The sequence below is a fragment of the Somniosus microcephalus genome, chromosome 5, assembly GCF_052327205.1.
Source record: "Somniosus microcephalus isolate GS21.2 chromosome 5, FLI_Smic_1.0, whole genome shotgun sequence".
Lineage (NCBI taxonomy): Eukaryota > Metazoa > Chordata > Chondrichthyes > Squaliformes > Somniosidae > Somniosus > Somniosus microcephalus.
In genome coordinates this window covers 10,378,508-10,401,641 of record NC_140991.1, presented here as the reverse complement: position 1 = coordinate 10,401,641, position 23,134 = coordinate 10,378,508, and the positions used below count along the sequence as shown (strand labels likewise).

General features: G+C 52.4%; 1 protein-coding gene across 2 annotated transcripts in view; it reads left to right on the top strand.

Moving 5' to 3' along the window:
• Window positions 1–17,973, top strand: part of LOC147116874 (maestro heat-like repeat-containing protein family member 1) — a 65,181-nt gene extending 47,208 nt beyond the window's left edge. The window contains exons 17-23 of one of the 2 annotated variants that reach the window (XM_085987297.1): window positions 19–154; window positions 6,433–6,528; window positions 8,064–8,168; window positions 9,595–9,730; window positions 9,851–9,963; window positions 10,239–10,391; window positions 17,380–17,973. In XM_085987297.1, coding sequence (XP_085843423.1) covers window positions 19–154; window positions 6,433–6,528; window positions 8,064–8,168; window positions 9,595–9,730; window positions 9,851–9,963; window positions 10,239–10,391; window positions 17,380–17,538 — 898 coding nt within the window. In that variant the 3' untranslated portion in view covers window positions 17,539–17,973. The remainder of the gene's footprint in view (window positions 1–18; window positions 155–6,432; window positions 6,529–8,063; window positions 8,169–9,594; window positions 9,731–9,850; window positions 9,964–10,238; window positions 10,392–17,379) is intronic. The other variant, XM_085987298.1, reaches the window with a different exon arrangement.
• Window positions 17,974–23,134: the final 5,161 nt, after the last annotated feature.

The window sequence follows — 23,134 nt, the reverse complement described above, 5'->3', positions numbered from 1 at the left end:
CCTTGACCTGGGCGGCAGGAAGCTGGATCCTCTCCTGAACGAGACGGACATGTTCGATCTGATCAAAACCTGCCTCGACAGCGTGTTAGGATTACCGCACCTCGTGATGGAGAAGGGCAAGGACGAGACCAGTGCGGACGTGAAGGAGAGAGAGGTAATGAGCGAGGTTGAGTGTTTGTGTCGGCGCGCACGGTGGAGTGGGCTCGATACTGGCCTTTGACCTCTGGTGCCTGGGTTAAAGGGAGTTTTCTTTCGTGCTGTACCTGCCCTGGGAGTGTTTGATGGGACAGTGTAGAGGGAGCTTTACTCTGTATCTAACCCGTGCTGTACCTGTCCTGGGAGTGTTTGATGGGACAGTGTAGAGGGAGCTTTATTCTGTATCTAACCTGTGCTGTACCTGCCCTGGGAGTGTCTGATGGGACAGTGCAGAGGGAGCTTTACTCTGTATCTAACCCGTGCTGTACCTGTCCTGGGAGTGTTTGATGGGACAGTGTAGAGGGAGCTTTATTCTGTATCTAACCTGTGCTGTACCTGCCCTGGGAGTGTCTGATGGGACAGTGTAGAGGTAGCTTTACTCTGTATCTAACCTGTGCTGTACCTGCCCTGGGAGTGTCTGATGGGACAGTGTAGAGGGAGCTTTACTCTGTATCTAACCCGTGCTGTACCTGCCCTGGGAGTGTTTGATGGGACAGTGTAGAGGGAGCTTTACTCTGCATCTAACCCGTGCTGTACCTGCCCTGGGAGTGTTTGATGGGACAGTGTAGAGGGAGCTTTACTCTGTATCTAACCCATGCTGTACCTGCCCTGGGAGTGTTTGATAGGACAGTGTAGAGGGACCTCCTAGGAAGATCGACCTACTGCTCACCTCTTGGCTGCAGCACAGTAGACTATATGATTACAGACTTGGACCCATCCTCTTTCAGAGCATTCACAGTCAAACCACAAACAACACTGTCAGATCACAGTCAAATTACTATGTTTCTCAAAAAGACAGAAACAAACAACATAGAAACACAACCCAGTAAACTGTACAACACCAAAAAATCGTACAGATGGGCCAAAAACGACACGGAAAAATACCAGAAAACAATTAGCAATGCATCAACTCAAGCTCTCTTAGACACCTTTCTGGATAACATATACACTCACAATAAAGAAGGCGTAAACCGGGCAGTTAGTAAACTAAACAATATTTTTGATAATTTGGCAACAAATGCAAACTTGAAAGCTCGCAAGAACAAACCCAAAACAAAAAACTATGAAAAATGGTTTGACCATGATTGCCATAACATGAGGAAAAAACTTAGAAAACTATCAAACCAAAAACACAGACATCCAGAAAACGAGGAATTACGCCTTACTTATTGTCAGACGCTAACACAATACAGAAACACACTCAGGACCAAAAAAGAGCAATTTATTAAGAATACACTCAGCTCCATGGAGGAATCCATTGAGTCGAATTGTTTCTGGGACAACTTGAAAACACTACACAAAAAACAACACGACGATTTGTCCATTCAAAATGGGGACACATGGGTAAACCACTTTGAAAAATTATACCAGAAAAACACACTAGGACCAGAGCAACACCAAATACGCAAAAAACTTGAAAAGCTTGAAATGGCCATAAAAGATAACCAAAACCCGCTAGACGCCATAATAACAGAAAAAGAACTTCTTGAAAAACTCAAGGACCTGCGACCAGGAAAAGCTTGCGGGACAGACGGCATACTAAACGAGATGATTAAACACGCAGACGACAAACTGAAACTGGCTATCCTAAAACTCTTCAACTTGGTTCTGAGTGTCGGTTATTTCCCTGACATCTGGAACAAAGGACTCATAACACCCATATACAAAAGTGGGGACAAAATCGACCCAAACAACTATCGAGGCATCTGTGTAAACAGTAACCTGGGGAAGGTATTCTGTAGCATCATAAACAAAAGACTTATAAACTTCCTTGAGGAGCACAATGTCTTGAGTAAAAGCCAAATTGGATTCCTGCCAAACTATAGAACATCCGATCATATCTTCACCCTACAGACCCTAATTGACAAACACGTTCACCATAACAAAAGCAAAATCTACGCATGCTTTGTAGATTTCCAGAAGGCTTTCGACTCCATCTGGCATGACGGTTTATTCCTGAAACTTATCGAAAGCGGGGTAGGAGGTAAAACATATGATGTAATTAAATCAATGTATACAAACAATAAATGTGCAGTTAAAATTGGAGACAAACAAACAAAATACTTCCCACAGGGGCGGGGGGTGACGCAGGGCTCGCCAATCTCACCGACACTCTTTAATATTTACATTAATGGATTGGCAAAACTACTTGAACAATCTACAGCACCCGGCCTCACCCTATATGAATCCAAGGTTAAATTCCTCCTCTATGCCGACGACCTGGTTCTGCTGTCACCAACTAAGGAGGGTCTACAGCAGAACCTGGACCTGCTGGAGTCGTACTGCCAGACTTGGGCCCTGACAATAAATCCCCAAAAAACCAAAGTCCTTGTGTTCCAGCAAAGATCCAAACAACATGGACCCACAATAAATTTCACAGTAGGAACAACCAAAATTGAACAAACCACTCACTACACATACTTGGGCTTAAAAATCAGTTCTACGGGAAACTTCAAACTGGCTGTGAATGAACTGAAAGAGAAAGCAAGAAGGGCTTTCTATGCCATCAAAAAATCAATCCAAATAGAAATCCCAATTAGCATTTGGCTCAAAATTTTCAAATCAGTAATTGAACCAATTGCACTCTATGGCAGTGAGGTCTGGGGACCACTAACACAACAAGATTTTGCAAAATGGGACAAACACCCAATTGAGATCCTACATGCGGAATTCTGTAAAAGTATCCTCCGGACTCAAAGGAAAACAGTAAACAACGCATGCAGGGCGGAACTAGGCCAATACCCATTAATAATCACTATCCAAAAAAGAGCCACCAAATTTTGGAATCACCTACAAATGAGCAACCCCCAATGCTATCACTACGACGCCCTGAAATGCCAAGAGCTGACCATAAAGAAGAATACCCTCAGTCAACTAGTCCTGGGACTCAATAAAGTAACTAATAACAATACTAACAATAACCAGCCCCAGGACAGTGACAGGGTAACACAAAGAATTCGACCCAACACAATCGTCGCTAAGCAAAAGGAAAAATATCTGTCATATTGGGCAGAAACAACAAAAACCCAAAGCAAACTCAATTGCTACTTGGCCCTAAACAGACAATACAACATAGCTGATTACCTGACCATGGTAAAGGATAACAAACTGAGAAGAACCTTGACAAGGTACAGACTTAGCGAACATAGCCTAGCGATCGAAAAAGGCAGACACAGGCAGACCAGGCTGCCAAGAGAAGACAGGATATGCTCTCACTGCAGTCAGGGAGTAGTTGAGACAGAGATGCACTTCCTCACAGCCTGTGGAAAATATCAGGGCATCAGAGAGAATTTCTATCAAAAATTCTCACAAATATGCCCTGAATTCAGAAATCTGACTGACAACCAAAAACTCCCATTCCTACTGGGGGAGGAGAGAAGCTGTGTAACACTGGCGGCACACTATGTTACAGCTTGCCATGAACAGAGGGACAACCAGTAAACTAAGACAAGAGTATATATAAACAAGGCGAAAATATATTTATAAACTCAGGGATATACCTGTTTATACACTGTATGAATGGAACCGCGTTTATGTGTTCAACCATAAATGTATTTTGATGCTTTGGCAACATAAGATGTACCTTATCATGCCAATAAAGCGATTTGTATTGTATTGTATTGTATTATTGGGAGCTTTACTCTGTATCTAACCCGTGCTGTATCTGCCCTGGGAGTGTTTGATGGGACAGTGTAGAGGGAGCTTTACTCTGTACCTAACCCGTGCTGTACCTGCCCTGGGAGTGTTTGATGGGACAGTGTAGAGGGAGCTTTACTCTGTATCTAACCCGTGCTGTACCTGCCCTGGGAGTGTTTGATGGGACAGTGTAGAGGGAGCTTTACTCTGTATCTAACCCGTGCTGTACCTGCCCTGGGAGTGTTTGATGGGGACAGTGCAGAGGGAGCTTTACTCTGTATCTAACCCATGCTGTAACTGCCCTGGGAGTGTTTGATGGGACAGTGTAGAGGGAGCTTTACTCTGTATCTAACCCGTGCTGTACCTGCCCTGGGAGTGTTTGATGGGGACAGTGTAGAGGGAGCTTTACTCTGTATCTAACCCGTGCTGTACCTGCCCTGGGAGTGTTTGATGGGACAGTGTAGAGGGAGCTTTACTCTGTATCTAACCTGTGCTGTACCTGCCCTGGGAGTGTTTGATGGGACAGTGTAGAGGGAGCTTTACTCTGTATCTAACCCGTGCTGTACCTGCCCTGGGAGGGTTTGATGGGACAGTGTAGAGGGAACTTTATTCTGTATCTAACCCGTGCTGTACCTGCCCTGGGAGTGTTTGATGGGACAGTGTAGAGGGAGCTTTACTCTGTATCTAACCTGTGCTGTACCTGCCCTGGGAGGGTTTGATGGGACAGTGTAGAGGGAGCTTTACTCTGTATCTAACCCGTGCTGTACCTGCCCTGGGAGTGTTTGATGGGACAGTGTAGAGGGAGCTTTACTCTGTATCTAACCCGTGCTGTACCTGCCCTGGGCGTGTTTGATGGGGACAGTGCAGAGGGAGCATTACTCTGTATCTAACCCATGCTGTACCTGCCCTGGGAGTGTTTGATGGGACAGTGTAGAGGGAGCTTTACTCTGTATCTAACCCGTGCTGTACCTGCCCTGGGAGTGTTTGATGGGGACAGTGTAGAGGGAGCTTTACTCTGTATCTAACCCGTGCTGTACCTGCCCTGGGAGTGTTTGATGGGACAGTGTAGCGGGAGCTTTACTCTGTATCTAACCCGTGCTGTACCTGCCCTGGGAGTGTTTGATGGGACAGTGTGGAGCGAGCTTTACTCTGTATCTAACCCGTGCTGTACCTGCCCTGGGAGTGTTTGATGGGATAGTGTAGAGGGAGCTTTACTCTGTATCTAACCCAGATACAGTGAAGCTATTCACTGATGATGAAGATGGCACCAGGCTTCGCCCATGTACTTAGGGTCCGCTTTTCATGGGCGCCGCACTGCCACCACGTCCAAGTGTCTTTTCTTCATACGTGAGCATGGACGGTGAGTCTTGGCAGGCTGTTCGACCATGGGGGCTACACCGTCGAGCTTGAACTGGCCTTGCTGATGTCCCCACACCCAGCCAGCACGGGGGTGGGGTAACGGGATCAGAGCGTAGTGGTCAGAGCTGTAATGAGGACTCTCCCTCTTCGCTAGCACCCCGCCCCGTTCCGTAGCCCAGGGGGACACTGAGGCTCCACCCTCAGCTAACTCAGTCCAGGCTGGGAGTGGTGCTCAGGTGCTTCCTGATCCAACAGTGTGCTGGACTGGCCGGGGGATATTGGACCAGTCGGGTGTTGTGGCTCTGCCGGTGGCGCCTTCCCTGGTTTACACTTGGCAGCTGAACTCAGTAGAAATCAGGATCTGACTGGTAATCACCAGCTCTGATCCCACCATAGCAGTGTAACTGGGGCCTTGAGTGTCGGCCATGGCTCACTGGGGAGCTCTCTCACCTCTGTCAGAAACTCGTGGGTTCAAGGCCCACTCCAGAGACTTGAGCATAAAATCCAGGCCGACACTCCCAGTGCAGTACTAAGGGAGTGCCGCACTGTCGGAGGGGCAGTACTAAGGGAGCGCTGCACTGTCGGAGGGGCAGTACTGAGGGAGTGCTGCACTGTCGGAGGGGCAGTACTGAGGGAGCGCTGCACTGCCGGAGGACAGTACTGAAGGAGCACTGCACTGTCGGAGGGGCAGTACGGAGGGAGCGCTGCACTGCCGGAGGGGCAGTACTGAGGAAGCACTGCACTGTTGGAGAGACAGTACTGAGGGAGCGCTGCACTGTCGGAGGGGCAGTACTGAGGGAGCGCTGCACTGTCGGAGGGTCAGTACCGCGAATTCAGAAATTTGAATGATGACCAAAAACTCCCATACCTACTAGGGGAAGAGAGAAATTGTGTAACCTTAGTGGCACACTATGTTACAGCTTGCCATAAACAGAGGGACAACCAGTAAATCTAAGAATAGAGTATATACAAATTATATGAATGTATATTTATACACTCAGGGATATATCTGTTTATACACTATGGATAGATCTGTGTTTATGTGTTCAACCATAAATGTTTTTCGATGCTTTGGCAACATAAGATGTAACTTGTCATGCCAAGAAAGCGACTTGAATTGAATTGAATTGAATTAATCTAGTCGTTGTGATGTTTTTGAGACTAGGGATAGCACTGCCTGACCCTGAGGGCGTGAGAGCGGGCCGGAGGGTGACGGCTGACCCGTGTTGGTTTTGTTCCCAGGTCCTCTACACTGAGACACTGACCGCACTGCAGGACCTCTTGAAACAAATCCTCTTCCAGGACCTGACTCCCGAAGGACTTCAGGCGGTGTTTAAGGTGAGGATGGGGTCGGGTCGTGGAGCTCAGCAGCAGTAATGAAGGAAGGCGCAGAAACCCAGGAGCGCTGGACTGAATATTCTCCTCCTGCCCAGCAGACTCAGTATTCATTATTAAACGTTAGAGATTTGGAACAGAGGGCAGGAGACACTTCTTCACACAGCGAGTCTTAGGCTGTGGAATTCACTCCCAGGGTTAGTGCTTGAGGCAAAAGCTGTCAATGCTCAAGTGTGGAGTGAATCATAAACTGTTACAGCACAGAAGGAGGCCGTTCGGCCCATCGTGCCTGTGCTAGGAGGAGGACGTTTAAGGGGTTGAAGATATGAGTATGGGAACATAAGCAGGATTAGGCCACACGGCCCCTCGAGCCTGCTCCGCCATTCAATAAGATCATGGCTGATCATCGACCTCAACTCCACTTTCCCGCCCGATCTCCATATCCCTCGATTCCCCGAGAGTCCAAAAATCTCTCGATCTCAGCCTTGAATATACTCGACGACTGAGCATCCACAGCCCTCTGGGGTAGAGAATTCCAAAGATTCGCCACCCTCTGAGTGAAGAAATTCCTCCTCACCTCAGTCCTAAACGGCCGACCCCTTATCCTGAGACGGTGCCCCCTAGTTCTAGACTCTCCAGCCAGGGGAAAACAACCTCTCAGCATCTACCCTGTCAATCCCCCTCAGAATCTTGTATGTTTCACTGAGATCACCTCTCATTCTTCTAAACTCCCATTCTACACAATCTCATCATAGGACAGCCCTCTCATCCCAGAAATCAATCTAGTGAACCATTATTGCGTTGTGTAAGTACATCCTTCCTTAGGTAAGGAGACCAAAACTGTACACCGCACTCCAGGTGTAGTCTCACTAAAGCCCCACAATATAATTCAACCAAGATTTCCTTCGTCTTGTACTCCAACCCCCTTACAACAGAAGACAGGGGAACCGGGCAGGTCAATGTAACTGGGATCTACTTCCTCCCGGAAATGCCGGCACGGACTGGTTGGGCCGAATGGCCTGTTTCCATGTTGTAACCTCCGTATCTCTGAATAGGCTGCCGGTCCACGTGGGCCGTAGGCAGCAGGGCTCGAGTCTGAGGTCTCCGGTGGGCCAGTACCCCAGTAAACCGGCAGGGCAAAGACTAACTGGGAATCCTGTTCCTGGACATGGCTCAATCCCGTTTCCGAATGCTCAGTTATTGGGCTGGACGAGAGTGTGATATAATAATCAGACAGGGGCAGTGGGTGCGATGGGGTGGAGAGGCTAAAGGGCCCTTGCGCTCTCTGGATATTATTATCCCCATGAACTAATCTTTCTTTCAATCCCTCCTGCACACAAACACACTCCTTTCTTTCTTTCTCTGTCTTTATCCCTCTCGCCCTCCCTGCCTCCCTCTCGACCTCCCTGCCTCCCTCTCGCCCTCCCTGCCTCCCTCTCGCCCGCCCTGCCTCCCTCTCGCCCGCCCTGCCTCCCTCTCGCCCGCCCTGCCTCCCTCTCGCCCGCCCTGCCTCCCTGCCTCTCTTTCTCTCTCTGCAGCATATAGAAGGTTGGATAACGTCGAACAAGGACTGGGAGCGGGAGCGGGCGATGGTCATTACCTCGAAGCTGTTGGCATTTTACCTGGAGAAGCTCCATGTTCGGGTAAGTTACAGATCGGCTCGCTGACATCGTGGGGTCAAAGTGTCCACTTGTCAAGGTCCAACATTTCGTTTCTCGGTCAAACCTCGAAACCCACTCGCACCTTAAAGAGAAGCTCCAGACACGGTTCTGGGTATCAATCTCGCAGACCCTGTCCATCACCGCTGGCACTGGGCTTCAGATCAATCCTAGATGGACGGGATGACTATATCCGCTTGCGGAACAGGCTTGAGGGGCTAAATGGCCCACTCCTGTTCCTGTGCTCTCTACACTGCCCATAAACGTTCTACATGAGCTGAGGTTTAACACTTAACCAACAAACCTGGGCCGACAGCACACAAACCGCCTGAACTCCACATCAGCAGAACTTCTCCCTCACAGAATGCATCCATGGGAAATGGAAAGCTGTCCCGCGACACTGCGTCTAACCCCTGCCCTGGGAGTGTTTGATGGGACAGTGTAGAGGGAGCTTTACTCTGTATCTAACCTGCAGCTGTACCTGCCCTGGGAGTGTTTGATGGGACAGTGTAGAGGGAGCTTTACTCTGTATCTAACCCGTGCTGTACCTGCCCTGGGAGTGTTTGATGGGACAGTGTAGAGGGAGCTTTACTCTGTATCTGACCCGTGTTGTACGTGCCCTGGGAGTGTTTGATGGGACAGTGTAGAGGAAGCTTTACTCTGTATCTATCCCGTGCGGTACCTGCCCTGGGAGTGTTTGATGGGACAGTGTAGAGGGAGCTTTACTCTGTATCTAACCCGTGCTGTACCTGCCCTGGGAGTGTTTGATGGGAGAGTGTAAAGGGAGCTTTACTCTGCATCTAACCCGTGCTGTACCTGCCCTGGGAGTGGTTGATGGGACAGTGTAGAGGCAGCTTTACTCTGTATCTAACCCCGTGCTGTACCTGCCCTGGGAGTGTTTGATGGGACAGTGCAACGTTCCCTCAGTACTGCCCCTCCGACAGTGCTGCACTCACTCAGTACTGACCCTCTGACAGTGCAGCACTCCCTCAGTACTGCCCCTCTGACAGTGCAGCGCTCCCTCAGTACTGCCCCTCCGACAGTGCAGCGCTCCCTCAGTACTGCCCCTCCGACAGTGCAGCACTCCCTCAGTACTGCCCCTCCGACAGTGCAGCACTCCCACAGTACTGCCCCTCCGACAGTGCAGCGCTTCCTCAGCACTGCCCCTCCGACAGTGCAGCGCTCCCTCAGTACTGCCCCTCCGACAGTGCAGCGTTCCCTCAGTACTGCCCCTCCGACAGTGCGGCGCTCCCTCAGTACTGCAGTGGAGTGTCAGTCTGGAGTGGGCCTTGAAGCCATTACTTTGATTCCCAGTGAGGCACGGCTGACACAGAATGCAGTTATTGAGCCCATTTGTTTTGTAGTTTGATGAACTTTCTTTCTTTCTCCTCTCCCTCCCAACCCCCCCCAGACCATGATTTCCTTCCACAACCTGGGGGCCCTGATTGGTCGCCTGGTACCCCGGTGCACAGACCCTCTGGTGACGGTGCGGCGGAATGCCGTGGAGAGTCTCTACACGCTCCTCGCCATCCAGCTGCGGTATGCAGGTGAGTGTCCCGGGGTGCGACAGACGGGACAGTGGGGCTTGGGGAGGGGCGGGGCGGGACTCGGGTGCCGGGAGCGGGCGGGGATGGTGCCGTGTTTTTCATTCTCCTCTCAATCGGCAGGTTTTGCTCATGATCACAGGGACGAGGCGTTGGAGCGGCTGAAAACTGTCGGCAGTGGGCTAGACCAATCGGACGGCCAGCTCCTGTTCCGCACGTGTTCCGAGATCGGGCAGGTGAGCCGGGGTTTGAGGAGGTGGAGCGGGGGAGAGATTGAGGTGGGACGGTGGGTTCGCTCGCAGTAATGGCTTTAATCAGCACCTCGGGGTCAGAGTGCCATGGAAGGGAAAGAAAATGGACCTGATGCCGCTCCCTCCCCCCCCTCCCCCCTCCTCGCGCCGCGCCCCCCCTCGCGCGCCCCCCCTCGCGCGCCCCCCCCTCGCGCCCCCCCCCCCCCCTCGCGCCACTCCGGGGTTTGTCTAACGGTGCTGCCGGCTGTGGTTTGTTTCAGGTGATCTCCAAGTGCGTCCCCCAGGACCAGCTCCACACTCTGCTCTTCATGCTGTTCGAGGGTCTGGCCGACCCTCACACTCACTGCTCCAGCGCAGCCTCCGTCGTCATCAACACTCTCATCAGGATGCGTGGGACCAGCCTCGGGGACCAGGTTAGTGACATAGAAACACAGAAACATAGAAGATAGCAGGAGTAGGCCATTCGGCCCCTCGAGCCTGCTCCGCCATTCAATGAGATCATGGCTGATCATCCAATTTCAGTACCCTGTCCCTGCCTTCTCCCCATATCCCTTGATCCCTTTAGCCTCAAGAAATATATCCAACTCTTTCTTGAATATATTTAATGAACTAGCCTCCACCGCCCTCTGTGGCAGAGAATTCCACAGGTTCACCACTCTCTGGGTGAAGAAATTCCTCCTCATTTCAGTCCTAAATGTCCTACTCCTTATCCTTAGACTGTGACCCCTGGTTCTGGACTCCCCGGCCATCAGAAACATCCTTCCAGCATCTAGTCTGTCCAGGCCTGACAGAAATTTATAGGTTTCGATGAGATCCCCCCTCAATCTTCTAAACTCCAGTGAGTATCAGCCCAATCGACACAATCTCTCCTCATACGTCACTCCTGCCATCCCAGGTATCAGCCTGGTGAATCTTCGCTGCACTCCTTCCATGGCAAGAACATCCTTCCTCAGGTAAGGCGACCAAAACTGCACACAATACTCAAGGTGCGGTCTCACCAAGGCCCTGTACAACTGTAGCAAGACATCCTTGTTCCTGTACTCGAACCCTCTTGCTACGAAGGCCAACATACCATTTGCCTTCTTAACCGCCTGCTGCACCTGCATGCTTACCTTCAGCGACTGGTGCACAAGAACACCCAGGTCTCGTTGCACTTCCCCTTCTCCCAATCTATGGCCATTCAGATAATAATCTGCCTTCCTGTTTTTGCCACCAAAGTGGATAACCTCACATTTATCCACATTATAGTGCATTTGCCATGTTTCTGCCCAATCACCCGATCTGTCCAAATCGTACTGGAGTTTCATGACATCCTCCTCTCAGCTTACCCTCCCACCCAGCTTTGTGTTGTCTGCAAATTTGGAGATATTACATCTAGTTCCCTCGTCCAGATCATTAATATATATTGTGAACAGCTGGGGTCCGAGGACCGATCCTTGCGGTACCCCACTAGTCACTGCCTGCCACTCGGAAAAAGACCCGTTTATTCCTACTCTTTGCTTTCTGTCCGCCAACCAGTTCTCTATCCAAGTCAATACCTTGCCCCCAATCCCACGTGCCTTAATTTTGCACGCTAATCTCTTATGCGGGACCTTATCGAAAGGGGTAACCAGTAACCGGGTTAGTGACCGGGGCCGACCAGTAACCGGGTTAGTGACCAGGGCCGACCAGTAACCGGGTTAGTGACCGGGGCCGACCAGTAACCGGGTTAGTGACCGGGGCCGACCAGTAACCGGGTTAGTGACCGGGGCCGACCAGTAACCGGGTTAGTGACCGGGGCCGACCAGTAACCGGGTTAGTGACCGGGGCCAACCAGTAACCGGGTTAGTGACCGGGGCCAACCAGTAACCGGGTTAGTGACCGGGGCCAACCAGTAACCGGGTTAGTGACCGGGGCCAACCAGTGACCGGGTTAGTGACCGGGGCCAACCAGTGACCGGGTTAGTGACCGGGGCCAACCAGTAACCGGGTTAGTGACCGGGCCAACCAGTGACCGGGTTAGTGACCGGGGCCAACCAGTGACCGGGGCCAACCAGTGACCGGGGCCAACCAGTGACCGGGGCCAACCAGTGACCGGGTTAGTGACCGGGGCCAACCAGTAACCGGGTTAGTGACCGGGGCCAACCAGTGACCGGGTTAGTGACCGGGGCCAACCAGTGACCGGGTTAGTGACCGGGCCAACCAGTGACCGGGTTAGTGACTGGGGCCAACCAGTGACCGGGTTAGTGACCGGGGCCAACCAGTAACCGGGTTAGTGACCGGGGCCAACCAGTAACCGGGTTAGTGACTGGGCCAACCAGTAACCGGGTTAGTGACCGGGGCCAACCAGTAACCGGGTTAGTGACCGGGGCCAACCAGTAACCGGGTTAGTGACCGGGCCAACCAGTAACCGGGTTAGTGACCGGGCCAACCAGTAACCGGGTTAGTGACCGGGGCCAACCAGTAACCGGGTTAGTGACCGGGCCAACCAGTGACCGGGTTAGTGACTGGGGCCAACCAGTGACCGGGTTAGTGACCGGGCCAACCAGTAACCGGGTTAGTGACCGGGCCAACCAGTAACCGGGTTAGTGACCGGGCCAACCAGTAACCGGGTTAGTGACCGGGGCCAACCAGTGACCGGGTTAGTGACCAGGGCAGCAAGTAACCAGGTTAGCGAGGGAGCAGGGTCCAGGGAACCAGATTGGTGAGGTTGTGGGACACAAAATGTTTCTTTCTTCTCCAGATGTGGGTGTGTCTGGATTTAATGCCGATCTGTAATGGCTGGGCTGGGCGTTGAGTCAAGCAGATGGTGTGGGACTGGAGTCACGAGTAGGCCTGGCAGGTCAGAGAGGCAGCTTCCCTTCCCTGAATGTTCACGAGCTCTGGCTTGCTAGTCCAGTCCCACCACCCGTTACCCAGGTTAGGAAGAGCAATGATCTCCAATGCAGTTGCAGCCCATTACGTGGGAGTCGGACTGGTACAGAGACGGGAGGCCTTTGAAACTCCTCCGCCTTATCCTCATCCAGGACAGTTCTGCCTCATCAATTCCAATTCCTAAACGTTCTCTGTCCTCTTACTCCCTTTTAAATGTCCCGTTTTTCTTTGGTTTTTATGACTTTCTGCGTTCTGCTGCCTCACCACCTTCTGTCTCAGAATTGTTTACCCCTGGATTGGTTGAATCAGTCTCGGGGGTGCCGTCTTTCAGGTGCCTATTCAGGAGGACGTAAAAGAACCCACGGCACGATTCAGAAGAGGAGCCAGGGGCGTTTCTCTGGTGTCCTGGTCAATATTGAGCACGTCTCATTGCAGTTTGTGGGATCTTGCTCTTTACAAACATAACAGAAGAAATAGGAGCAGGAGTAGGCCATTCGAGCCTGCTCCGCCATTCAATGAGATCATGGCTGATCTTCTGCCTCAACTCCATTCACCGGCCCTATCGCCATATCCCTTGATGCCCTTACTAGTCAGAAATCTATCGACTTCTGTCTTGAATATGCCCAATGACTGAGCCTCCACAGCCCTCTGGGGTAGAGAATTCCAAAGATTCACCACCCTCTGTGTGAAGAAATGTCTTCTCATCTCAGTCCTGAATGGCCTACCCTTTATCCTGAGGCTGTGGCCCCTGGTTCTAGACTCCCCAGCCAAGGGAAACATTCTCCCCTATCAAGTCCTGTAATCATTTTGTATGCTTCAATGAGATCATTCTTCTGAATTCAAGAGAATACAGGCCTAGTTTACTCAATCTCTTCTCATACGACAGTCCCGCCATCCCAGGAATCAATCTCGTGAACCTTCGTTGCACTCCCTCTATGGCAAGTATATCCTTCCTTAGGTAAGGAGACCAAAACTGTACACAGTACTCCAGGTGTGGTCTCACCAAGGCCCTATATAATTGGAGTAAGACTTCTTTACTCCTGTACTCAAATCCTCTTGTAATGAAGGCCAGCATACCAGTTGCCTTCCTAATGGCTTGCTGCACCTGCACATTCACTTTCAGTGACTCATGTACAAGGACACCCAGGTCCCTTTGAGCATCTGCATTCCCCAATCTTTTACCATTTAGGAAATACTCTGCCTTTCTGTTTTTTCTACCAAAGTGGATAACTTCACAATTATCCACATTATATTCCATCTGCCATGTTCTCACCCACTCACTGAGCCTGTCGAGATCCCTTGAAGCCTCTTCACATCCTCTTCACAACTGACACTGCCACCTAGCTTTGTATCATCAGCAAATTTGGAAATGTTACATTTAGTCCCCTCATCCAAATCATTGATATAGATTGTGAATAGCTGGGGCCCAAGCACCAATCCTTGCGGGTACCCCACTAGTCACAGCCTGCCATCCTGAAAAAGACCCATTTATCCCTACTCTTTGTTTTCTGTCTGTTAACCAATTCTCAATCCATGCTAGTATATTACCACCAATTCCATGTGCCCTAATTTTGTTCACCAACCTCTTGTGTGGGAACTTATCGAAGGCCTTCTGAAAATCCAAATACACCACATCTACCGGTTCCCCTTTGTCTCCTCCACTAGTTACATCCTCAAAGAACTCCAATAGGTTTGTCAAACAGGATTTCCCTTTCATAAATCCATGCTGACTCTGCCCAATCTTACTATTAGTTTCTAAGTGCCCAGTTATTGCATCCTTTATAATAGATTCCAGCATTTTCCCAACTACTGATGTGAGGCTAACAGGTCTGTAGTTCCCCGTTTTCTCTCTCCCTCCTTTCTTAAATAGCGGGGTTACATTTGCTATCCTCCAATCTGCAGGAACCGTTCCAGAATCTATAGAATTTTGGAAGATGACAACCAATGCGTCCACTATTCCAATGGCCACCTCTTTCAAAACCCTAGGATGTAGGCCATCCGGTCCTTGGGATTTGTCGACTTTTAGTCCCACTAATTTTGCTAGTACAGGTAGACTATCCTTTATCCGAAAACCTCGGGACCAGCCGTGTTTCGGTTTACGGAAAATTTCGGATTTCGGAAGGTATTTTATAAGACTGGGAAATTTGGCGGGGGTCGGGGTCGGGGGTGGGGGTCGGGGTCGTGCGCACGACTTACGCTGAACGAAAACACTTTCGCTTTTCAGAGGATTTCGGTTTTCGGAAGTGCGGATAAAGGATACACTATCCCTTATCCGAAAGGGTGGGGGTCGGCGGGGGGTCGGGGGGTCGGGGGGGGAGAAAAGAATATCGGACGGGCCGCTGCAGCTATCGGACGGGCCGCTGTATTGTTGGGTTCACTCTCCCGGTATCTCCTTCACACTGCCCGGCTCGGCCTGCAATCTCCTACCCAGGAGGGAACTCAGTGACCCTCTGCCCTGCTCAGCGTAAATCGTGTGCCACTCTGGTCATGTCGTGCGCACGACTTACGCTGAACGAAAAAACCTTCGGTTTTTAGAGGGTTTCGGTTTTTGGAAGTTCGGATAAAGGGTAGTCTACCTGTACTGTTTTTTTACTAATAATTTCTTTAAGTTCCTCATTCTCGTCACACCATTGATTTTCTCGAATTTCTGTTTTTTTTTTTGTGTCTTCCTCCGTGAAGACAGAAACCAAGTATTTATTTAATTTCTCTGCCATTTCCTCATTCCCCGTTATAAATTCTCCCGTCTCAAAATGGCTGCCGCGCTTGCTTTCAAAACAACAGCGCCTGCGCTTCGAAATAATGAACTGCGGCTTTTTGGGACGTGTCTGAGAGAGGTGATGAGCGTGATTATAATTGCTCGCTCTGCTCCTGTTGATTTGTAGTTAGAATCTCAGTTCTTGTTCCTGCAGCATTATCTTCCAGACAGCAGGTGGTGCTGTTGGACCAATTCTCCGTGGCTGAACATTGCCACCTGCTGACCGGCTGAAATCAGCAGGTGTCCTATTTACCGTCATCTCCACTGCTTCTCATGATATAATATCAGTTCCATTCTAATCCTTTGTTTTAACTTTCAATCAGCAGATTGGGGGGGGGGGGGGGGTGGGGCAGGATGAGGCTATTTTGGAAACTTGGAAAGAAAGGACTTGTTTTTATGTAATGCCCCAAAGCGCTTTACAGCCAATGAAGTACTTTTTTGGAGTGTGGTCACTGTTGTAATATAGGGAACGCAGCAGTCAATTTGCGCACAGCAAGCTCCCACAAACAGCAATGTGATAATGACCCAGATTATCTGTTTTTGTTATGTTAGTTGAGGGATAAATATTGTCCCAGGACACCGGGGAGAACTCCCCTGCTCCTCTTCGAAATAGTGCCATGGGATCTTTTACATCCACCTGATGGGGCAGACGGGGCCTCGGTTTAACGTCTCATCCGAAAGACAGCACCTCCGCTCCGACAGTGCAGCGCTCCCTCAGTACTGCCCCTCCGACAGTGCGGCGCTCCCTCAGTACTGCCCCTCCGACAGTGCGGCGCTCCCTCAGTACTGCCCCTCCGACAGTGCAGCGCTCCCTCAGTACTGCCCCTCCGACAGTGCAACGCTCCCTCAGTACTGCCCCTCCGACAGTGCAGCGCTCCCTCAGTACTGCCCCTCCGACAGTGCAACGCTCCCTCAGTACTGCCCCTCCGACAGTGTAGCACTCCCTCAGTACTGCCCCTCCGACAGTGCGGCGCTCCCTCAGTACTGCCCCTCCGACAGTGCGGCGCTCCCTCAGTACTGCCCCTCCGACAGTGCGGCGCTCCCTCCGTACTGCCCCTCCGACAGTGCAGCGCTCCCTCCGTACTGCCCCTCCGACAGTGCAGCACTCCCTCAGTACTGCCCCTCCGACAGTGCGGCGCTCCCTCAGTACTGCCCCTCCCAACAGTGCTGCGCTCCCTCAGTACTGCCCCTCCGACAGTGCAGCGCTCCCTCAGTACTGCCCCTCCGACAGTGCAGTGCTTCCTCCGTACTGCCCCTCCGACAGTGCAGCGCTCCCTCAGTACTGCCCCTCCGACAGTGCAACGCTCCCTCAGTACTGCCCCTCCGACAGTGCGGCGCTCCCTCAGTACTGCCCCTCCGACAGTGCGGCGCTCCCTCAGTACTGCCCCTCCGACAGTGCGGCGCTCCCTCAGTACAGCCCCTCCGACAGTGCAACGCTCCCTCAGTACTGCCCCTCCGACAGTTCAGCGCTCCCTCAGTACTGCCCCTCCGACAGTGCAGCGCTCCCTCAGTACTGCCCCTCCGACAGTGCGGCGCTCCCTCAGTACAGCACTGAAGTGAAAAATGCCACACGGACTGCAGCGGTTCTGGAAGAATGCCCAGCACCACCACCTCAGGGCAACTAGGGATGGGCAATAAATGCCGGCCTTGCCAGCAACGCCCACATCATGAGAATGTGTGTTTGTGTGTGTGTGTGTGTGTGTCGGGCAGTGGCGCACAGCCTGGGCAGAGCAGGTTTGACCAGTCCCCATTGCTCACTCTGTGTCCGTTGATGTTGATTGTATTTTATTGCAGGTGTCGGAGGTGCTGGAGGTGTTGCACATCCGTCTGCATTCAATCACGCAGGATCAGGTGAAGGCCTCCGTCATGCAGACTGTCTCTCTCCTGGCTTCCCAGAACATGCCGGCCGTCATTTCCTGTCTCCTCACCTACCCACTACCCTTCGATAAGTAAGTGGCCGAATCTGTTGGGCTCAACAACAACCTGTATTTATATAGCACCTTCAATGTAGTAAAACGCCCCAAGGCGCTGCAGAGGAGCGATTATCAAACAAAATTTGACACCGAGCCACATGAGCTATTAGGACAGGTGACAAAGAGGTAGGTTTTAAAGAGTGTCTTAAAGGAAGAGAGAGAGGCAGGAAGATTTAGGGAGGGAATTAATCTGGAGGGAATGAACATGTATTTGGACAGACAACAAAAGAGTGGTCCTTTACCAAATAAAGCAAAGGAGAATCAGATCTTGGACCTTAAAACTTGATATAGTTTACCTTTTCTACTTGGGTCTATGTCAAAATAAAACCCTTTCTGCCCAAACCTTAATGAGAATTCACCGCAGGACTGCAGACACCATATACCCTCTTGAGGGCCTGGACAGAAGGCACGGCCACCCATGGTGGAGTAAAGGAAATCGAGGATGCGCAAGAGGCCAGAATTGGAGGAGCGCAGATATCTCGGAGGGGGTTGTTGTGGGGCTGGAGGAGATCACAGAGATAGGGAGGGGCGAGACCATGGAGGGATTTGAAAACGAGGATGTGAATTTGAAATTTGAGTTGTTGCTGGACTGGGAGCCAATGTGGGTCAGCGAGCACGGGGGAGATGGGCAACGTTCCCTGTAATATTTTTTGTACCGAGCGGGCCACCAACTCCTTTGAGTGCGACCACTCCGCCCGTGGGCAAATTTTACAACAGCAACAACCACTTAAAAGCATATCTACAGTAATGCCATATTGCCACCCCACCGTCTCAAATCATGAGACAGTCGTCGGACAAGGTTCGACACAGGTTTAACATCACTTCACTGCTTTTGAATTCTATTCCTCCAGAAATGAGCCCCAGTAATTTATTTGCACTTTTGTCTCTTTCTTAACCTGTGTCGTTACTTTTAATGATTTGTGAATCTATACCCCGGGATCCCTTTGCACCTCTACTCCATTTAGACTCTTATTTTCCAAGGAGTGGGTCGCCTCCTTATTCCTCCTTCCAAAATGCACCACCTCACACTTATCTATATTGAAATTCATTTGTCATTTACATGCCTATTCTGCAGGTTTGTTTACGGTAGAATTAATTAGAAGCTTTTAGTTCGTCACATAGAAAAAAAGGAGCAGGAGTCGGCCATTCGGCCCTTCGAGCCTGCTCCGCCATTCAATATGATTATGGCTGATCCTCTATCTCAATACCATATTCCCGCTCTCTCCCCAGACCCCTTGATGCCTTTAGAAGAATGAGAGGGGAACTTATAAAATTCTAACAGGACTAGACAGACTAGATGCAGGAAGGCTGTTCCCGATGATGGGGGAGTCCAGAACCAGGGGTCACAGTCTAAAGATAAGGGGTAAGCCATTTAGGACAGAGATGAGGAATTTCTTCACCCAGAGAGTGGTGAACCTGTGGAATTCTCTACCACAGAAGGCAGTTGAGGCCAATTCATTAAATATATTCAAGAAGGAGTTAGATATATTTCTTAAGGCTAAAGGGATATGGGGAGAAAGCAGGGACTGGGTACTGAATTTGGATGATCAGCCATGATCGCATTGAATGGCGGAACAGGCTCGAGGGGCCGAATGGCCTGCTCCTATCTTCTATGTTTCTGTGTCTAGAAATCTGTCTATCTCCTTCTTAAATATATTCAATGACTTGGCCTCCACAGCCTTCTGTGGTAGAGAATTCCACAGGTTCACCACTCTTTGGGTGAAGAAATTTCTCCTCATCTCAGTCCGAAATGTCCTACCCCCTTTATCCTTAGACTGTGACCCCTGGTTCTGGACTCCCCGGCCATCGGGAACATCCTCCCTGCATCCTGTCTGTCTAGCCCTGTCAGAATTTTATACGTTTCAATGAGAGCCCCTCTCATTCTTCTAAACTCTAGTGAATACAGGCCTGGTCGACCCAATCTCTCCTCATACGACAGTCCTGCCATCCCAGGAATCAGTCTGGTGAACCTTCGCTGCACTCCCTCTATGGCAAGTATATCCTTTCTTAGGTAAGGAGACCAAACTGCACCCAGTACTCCAGGTGTGGGTCTCACCAAGGCCCTGTATAACTGTAGTAAGGCATCCTTGCTCCTGTACTCACATCCTTCCTAACTGCTTGCTGCACCTGCATGTTTGCTGCAGGTTATGGATACAAACTCTATTTTTAAAAAAAAAATTACTTGTCAGAAATGACTGGGATATAAAAGAACTGCATAATAATGCATTAACATTTCAGAAACGTCACTCAGTCACACGGTTCTGCATCGACAAACAATCCAAAAACCCAAGGTGAGCTGAAAGAGGCAAATCTATTTGTGCAACTAGTAATTTTAAACTTCTCAACGTATTAGCCCATCCCTCATGTCACTATAGCAGTGGCTGCAGGAGTAGCAGAAGCAGTGGCTTTCCTACGGCGCTGACGTGCTGGACGACCACAGAAGTAATTAGAATATTAATCACATTGCAACCAGACACCCAGCAAATATAAAGGGCTGCAGTTCTTTAGTTCACAGTGTTAAAAAGAATTGAACATAAACGGGTATTTCCAACTTCAATCACTTCCATTAATAAACATGGTCGTCTTGAACCAGCACCACCGCCCCCCCCCCTTGGAACATGCCAGAAATGCAGCCCTTATTCACAAGTGCAGAAAAACACACTCAATTTTTAATCTATTTCAAACATTGATACCAAATCAAAATTGTACATTATCAGTTTAAGCAAATAGTGGTTTCTTCTAAAGTAGTTTCCTGCAGGTTTTACACATCATTACATAACTCGTGTTTCTATTAACACTCCACTAAATGATTAAGAGGAAATCTATATTTACGTTATTCCTGGGACTTGTTCGGACTATAGAACGACAGACAAAATAAAAGGGTTTCTGTTTTTCCCCTTTTTTGGTTCTCTTCCTAAACGTCTTATATTTTTATTGACTTTTTAAAAAAATTGTAACTCCGACAAGTCCACCCCATCCTCAACAGCATGGTTGCATGTTTGTGTAAAGCTACTCGCTCTCTGGCGCTCGCTCTCTTTCCCACCCCCCCCCCCCCCCCGGCTCGCTCGCGCTCTCTCCCCTAGTCTCTCTGTGTCTCTCTCGCGCTCTCTCTCCCCCCGTCTCTCGCGCTCTCTCCCCCCCAGTCTCTCTCGCGCTCTCTCCCCCCCAGTCTCCTCTCGCGCTCTCTCTCCCCCCCAGTCTCTCTCGCGCTCTCTCCCCCCCCAGTCTCTCTCGCGCTCTCTCCCCCCCCAGTCTCTCTCGCGCTCTCTCTCCCCCCCAGTCTCTCTCGCGCTCTCTCCCCCCCCAGTCTCTCTCGCGCTCTCTCCCCCCCCAGTCTCTCTCGCGCTCTCTCCCCCCCAGTCTCTCTCGCGCTCTCTCCCCCCCAGTCTCTCTCGCGCTCTCTCCCCCCCAGTCTCTCTCGCGCTCTCTCCCCCCCAGTCTCTCTCGCGCTCTCTCCCCCCCAGTCTCTCTCGCGCTCTCTCCCCCCCAGTCTCTCTCCGCGCTCTCTCCCCCCCAGTCTCTCTCGCGCTCTCTCCCCCCCAGTCTCTCTCGCGCTCTCTCCCCCCCAGTCTCTCTCGCGCTCTCGCCCCCCCCAGTCTCTCTCGCGCTCTCTCCCCCCCAGTCTCTCTCGCGCTCTCTCCCCCCCAGTCTCTCTCGCGCTCTCTCCCCCCCAGTCTCTCTCGCGCTCTCTCCCCCCCCAGTCTCTCTCGCGCTCTCTCCCCCCCAGTCTCTCTCGCGCTCTCTCCCCCCCAGTCTCTCTCGCGCTCTCTCCCCCCCAGTCTCTCTCGCGCTCTCTCCCCCCCAGTCTCTCTCGCGCTCTCTCCCCCCCAGTCTCTCTCGCGCTCTCTCCCCCCCCAGTCTCTCTCGCGCTCTCTCCCCCCCAGTCTCTCTCGCGCTCTCTCCCCCCCAGTCTCTCTCGCGCTCTCTCCCCCCCCAGTCTCTCTCGCGCTCTCTCCCCCCCAGTCTCTCTCGCGCTCTCTCCCCCCCCAGTCTCTCTCGCGCTCTCTCCCCCCCAGTCTCTCTCGCGCTCTCTCCCCCCCAGTCTCTCTCGCGCTCTCTCCCCCCCCAGTCTCTCTCGCGCTCTCTCCCCCCCCCAGTCTCTCTCGCGCTCTCTCCCCCCCAGTCTCTCTCGCGCTCTCTCCCCCCCAGTCTCTCTCGCGCTCTCTCCCCCCCAGTCTCTCTCGCGCTCTCTCCCCCCCAGTCTCTCTCGCGCTCTCTCCCCCCCAGTCTCTCTCGCGCTCTCTCCCCCCCAGTCTCTCTCGCGCTCTCTCCCCCCCCAGTCTCTCTCGCGCTCTCTCCCCCCCAGTCTCTCTCGCGCTCTCTCCCCCCCCAGTCTCTCTCGCGCTCGTCTCTCGCTCTCTCCCCCCAGTCTCTCTCGCGCTCTCTCCCCCCCAGTCTCTCTCGCGCTCTCTCCCCCCCCAGTCTCTCTCGCGCTCTCTCCCCCCCCAGTCTCTCTCGCGCTCTCTCCCCCCCCGTCTCTCTCGCGCTCTCTCCCCCCCAGTCTCTCTCGCGCTCTCTCCCCCCGCAGTCTCTCTCGCGCTCTCTCCCCCCGCAGTCTCTCTCGCGCTCTCTCCCCCCCAGTCTCTCTCGCGCGCTCTCTCCCCCCCAGTCTCTCTCGCTCTCCCCCCCCCAGTCTCTCTCGCGCTCTCGCCCCCCAGTCTCTCTCGCGCTCTCTCCCCCCCAGTCTCTCTCGCGCTCTCTCCCCCCAGTCTCTCTCGCGCTCTCCCCCCCAGTCTCTCTCGCGCTCTCCCCCCCAGTCTCTCTCGCGCTCTCCCCCCCCAGTCTCTCTCGCGCTCTCTCCCCCCCAGTCTCTCTCGCGCTCTCCCCCCCAGTCTCTCTCGCGCTCTCCCCCCCAGTCTCTCTCGCGCTCTCCCCCCCAGTCTCTCTCGCGCTCTCCCCCCCAGTCTCTCTCGCGCTCTCCCCCCCCAGTCTCTCTCGCGCTCTCCCCCCCAGTCTCTCTCGCGCTCTCCCCCCCCAGTCTCTCTCGCGCTCTCCCCCCCCAGTCTCTCTCGCGCTCTCCCCCCCCAGTCTCTCTCGCGCTCTCCCCCCCCAGTCTCTCTCGCGCTCTCTCCCCCCCAGTCTCTCTCGCGCTCTCTCCCCCCCAGTCTCTCTCGCGCTCTCTCCCCCCCAGTCTCTCTCGCGCTCTCTCCCCCCCAGTCTCTCTCGCGCTCTCTCCCCCCCAGTCTCTCTCGCGCTCTCTCCCCCCCAGTCTCTCTCGCGCTCTCTCCCCCCCCAGTCTCTCTCGCGCTCTCTCCCCCCCAGTCCTCTCTCGCGCTCTCTCCCCCCCAGTCTCTCTCGCGCTCTCTCCCCCCCAGTCTCTCTCGCGCTCTCTCCCCCCCAGTCTCTCTCGCGCTCTCTCCCCCCCAGTCTCTCTCGCGCTCTCTTCCCCCCCAGTCTCTCTCGCGCTCTCCTCCCCCCCAGTCTCTCTCGCGCTCTCTCCCCCCCAGTCTCTCTCGCGCTCTCTCCCCCCCAGTCTCTCTCGCGCTCTCTCCCCCCCAGTCTCTCTCGCGCTCTCTCCCCCCAGTCTCTCTCTCGCGCTCTCTCTCCCCCCCAGTCTCTCTCGCGCTCTCTCCCCC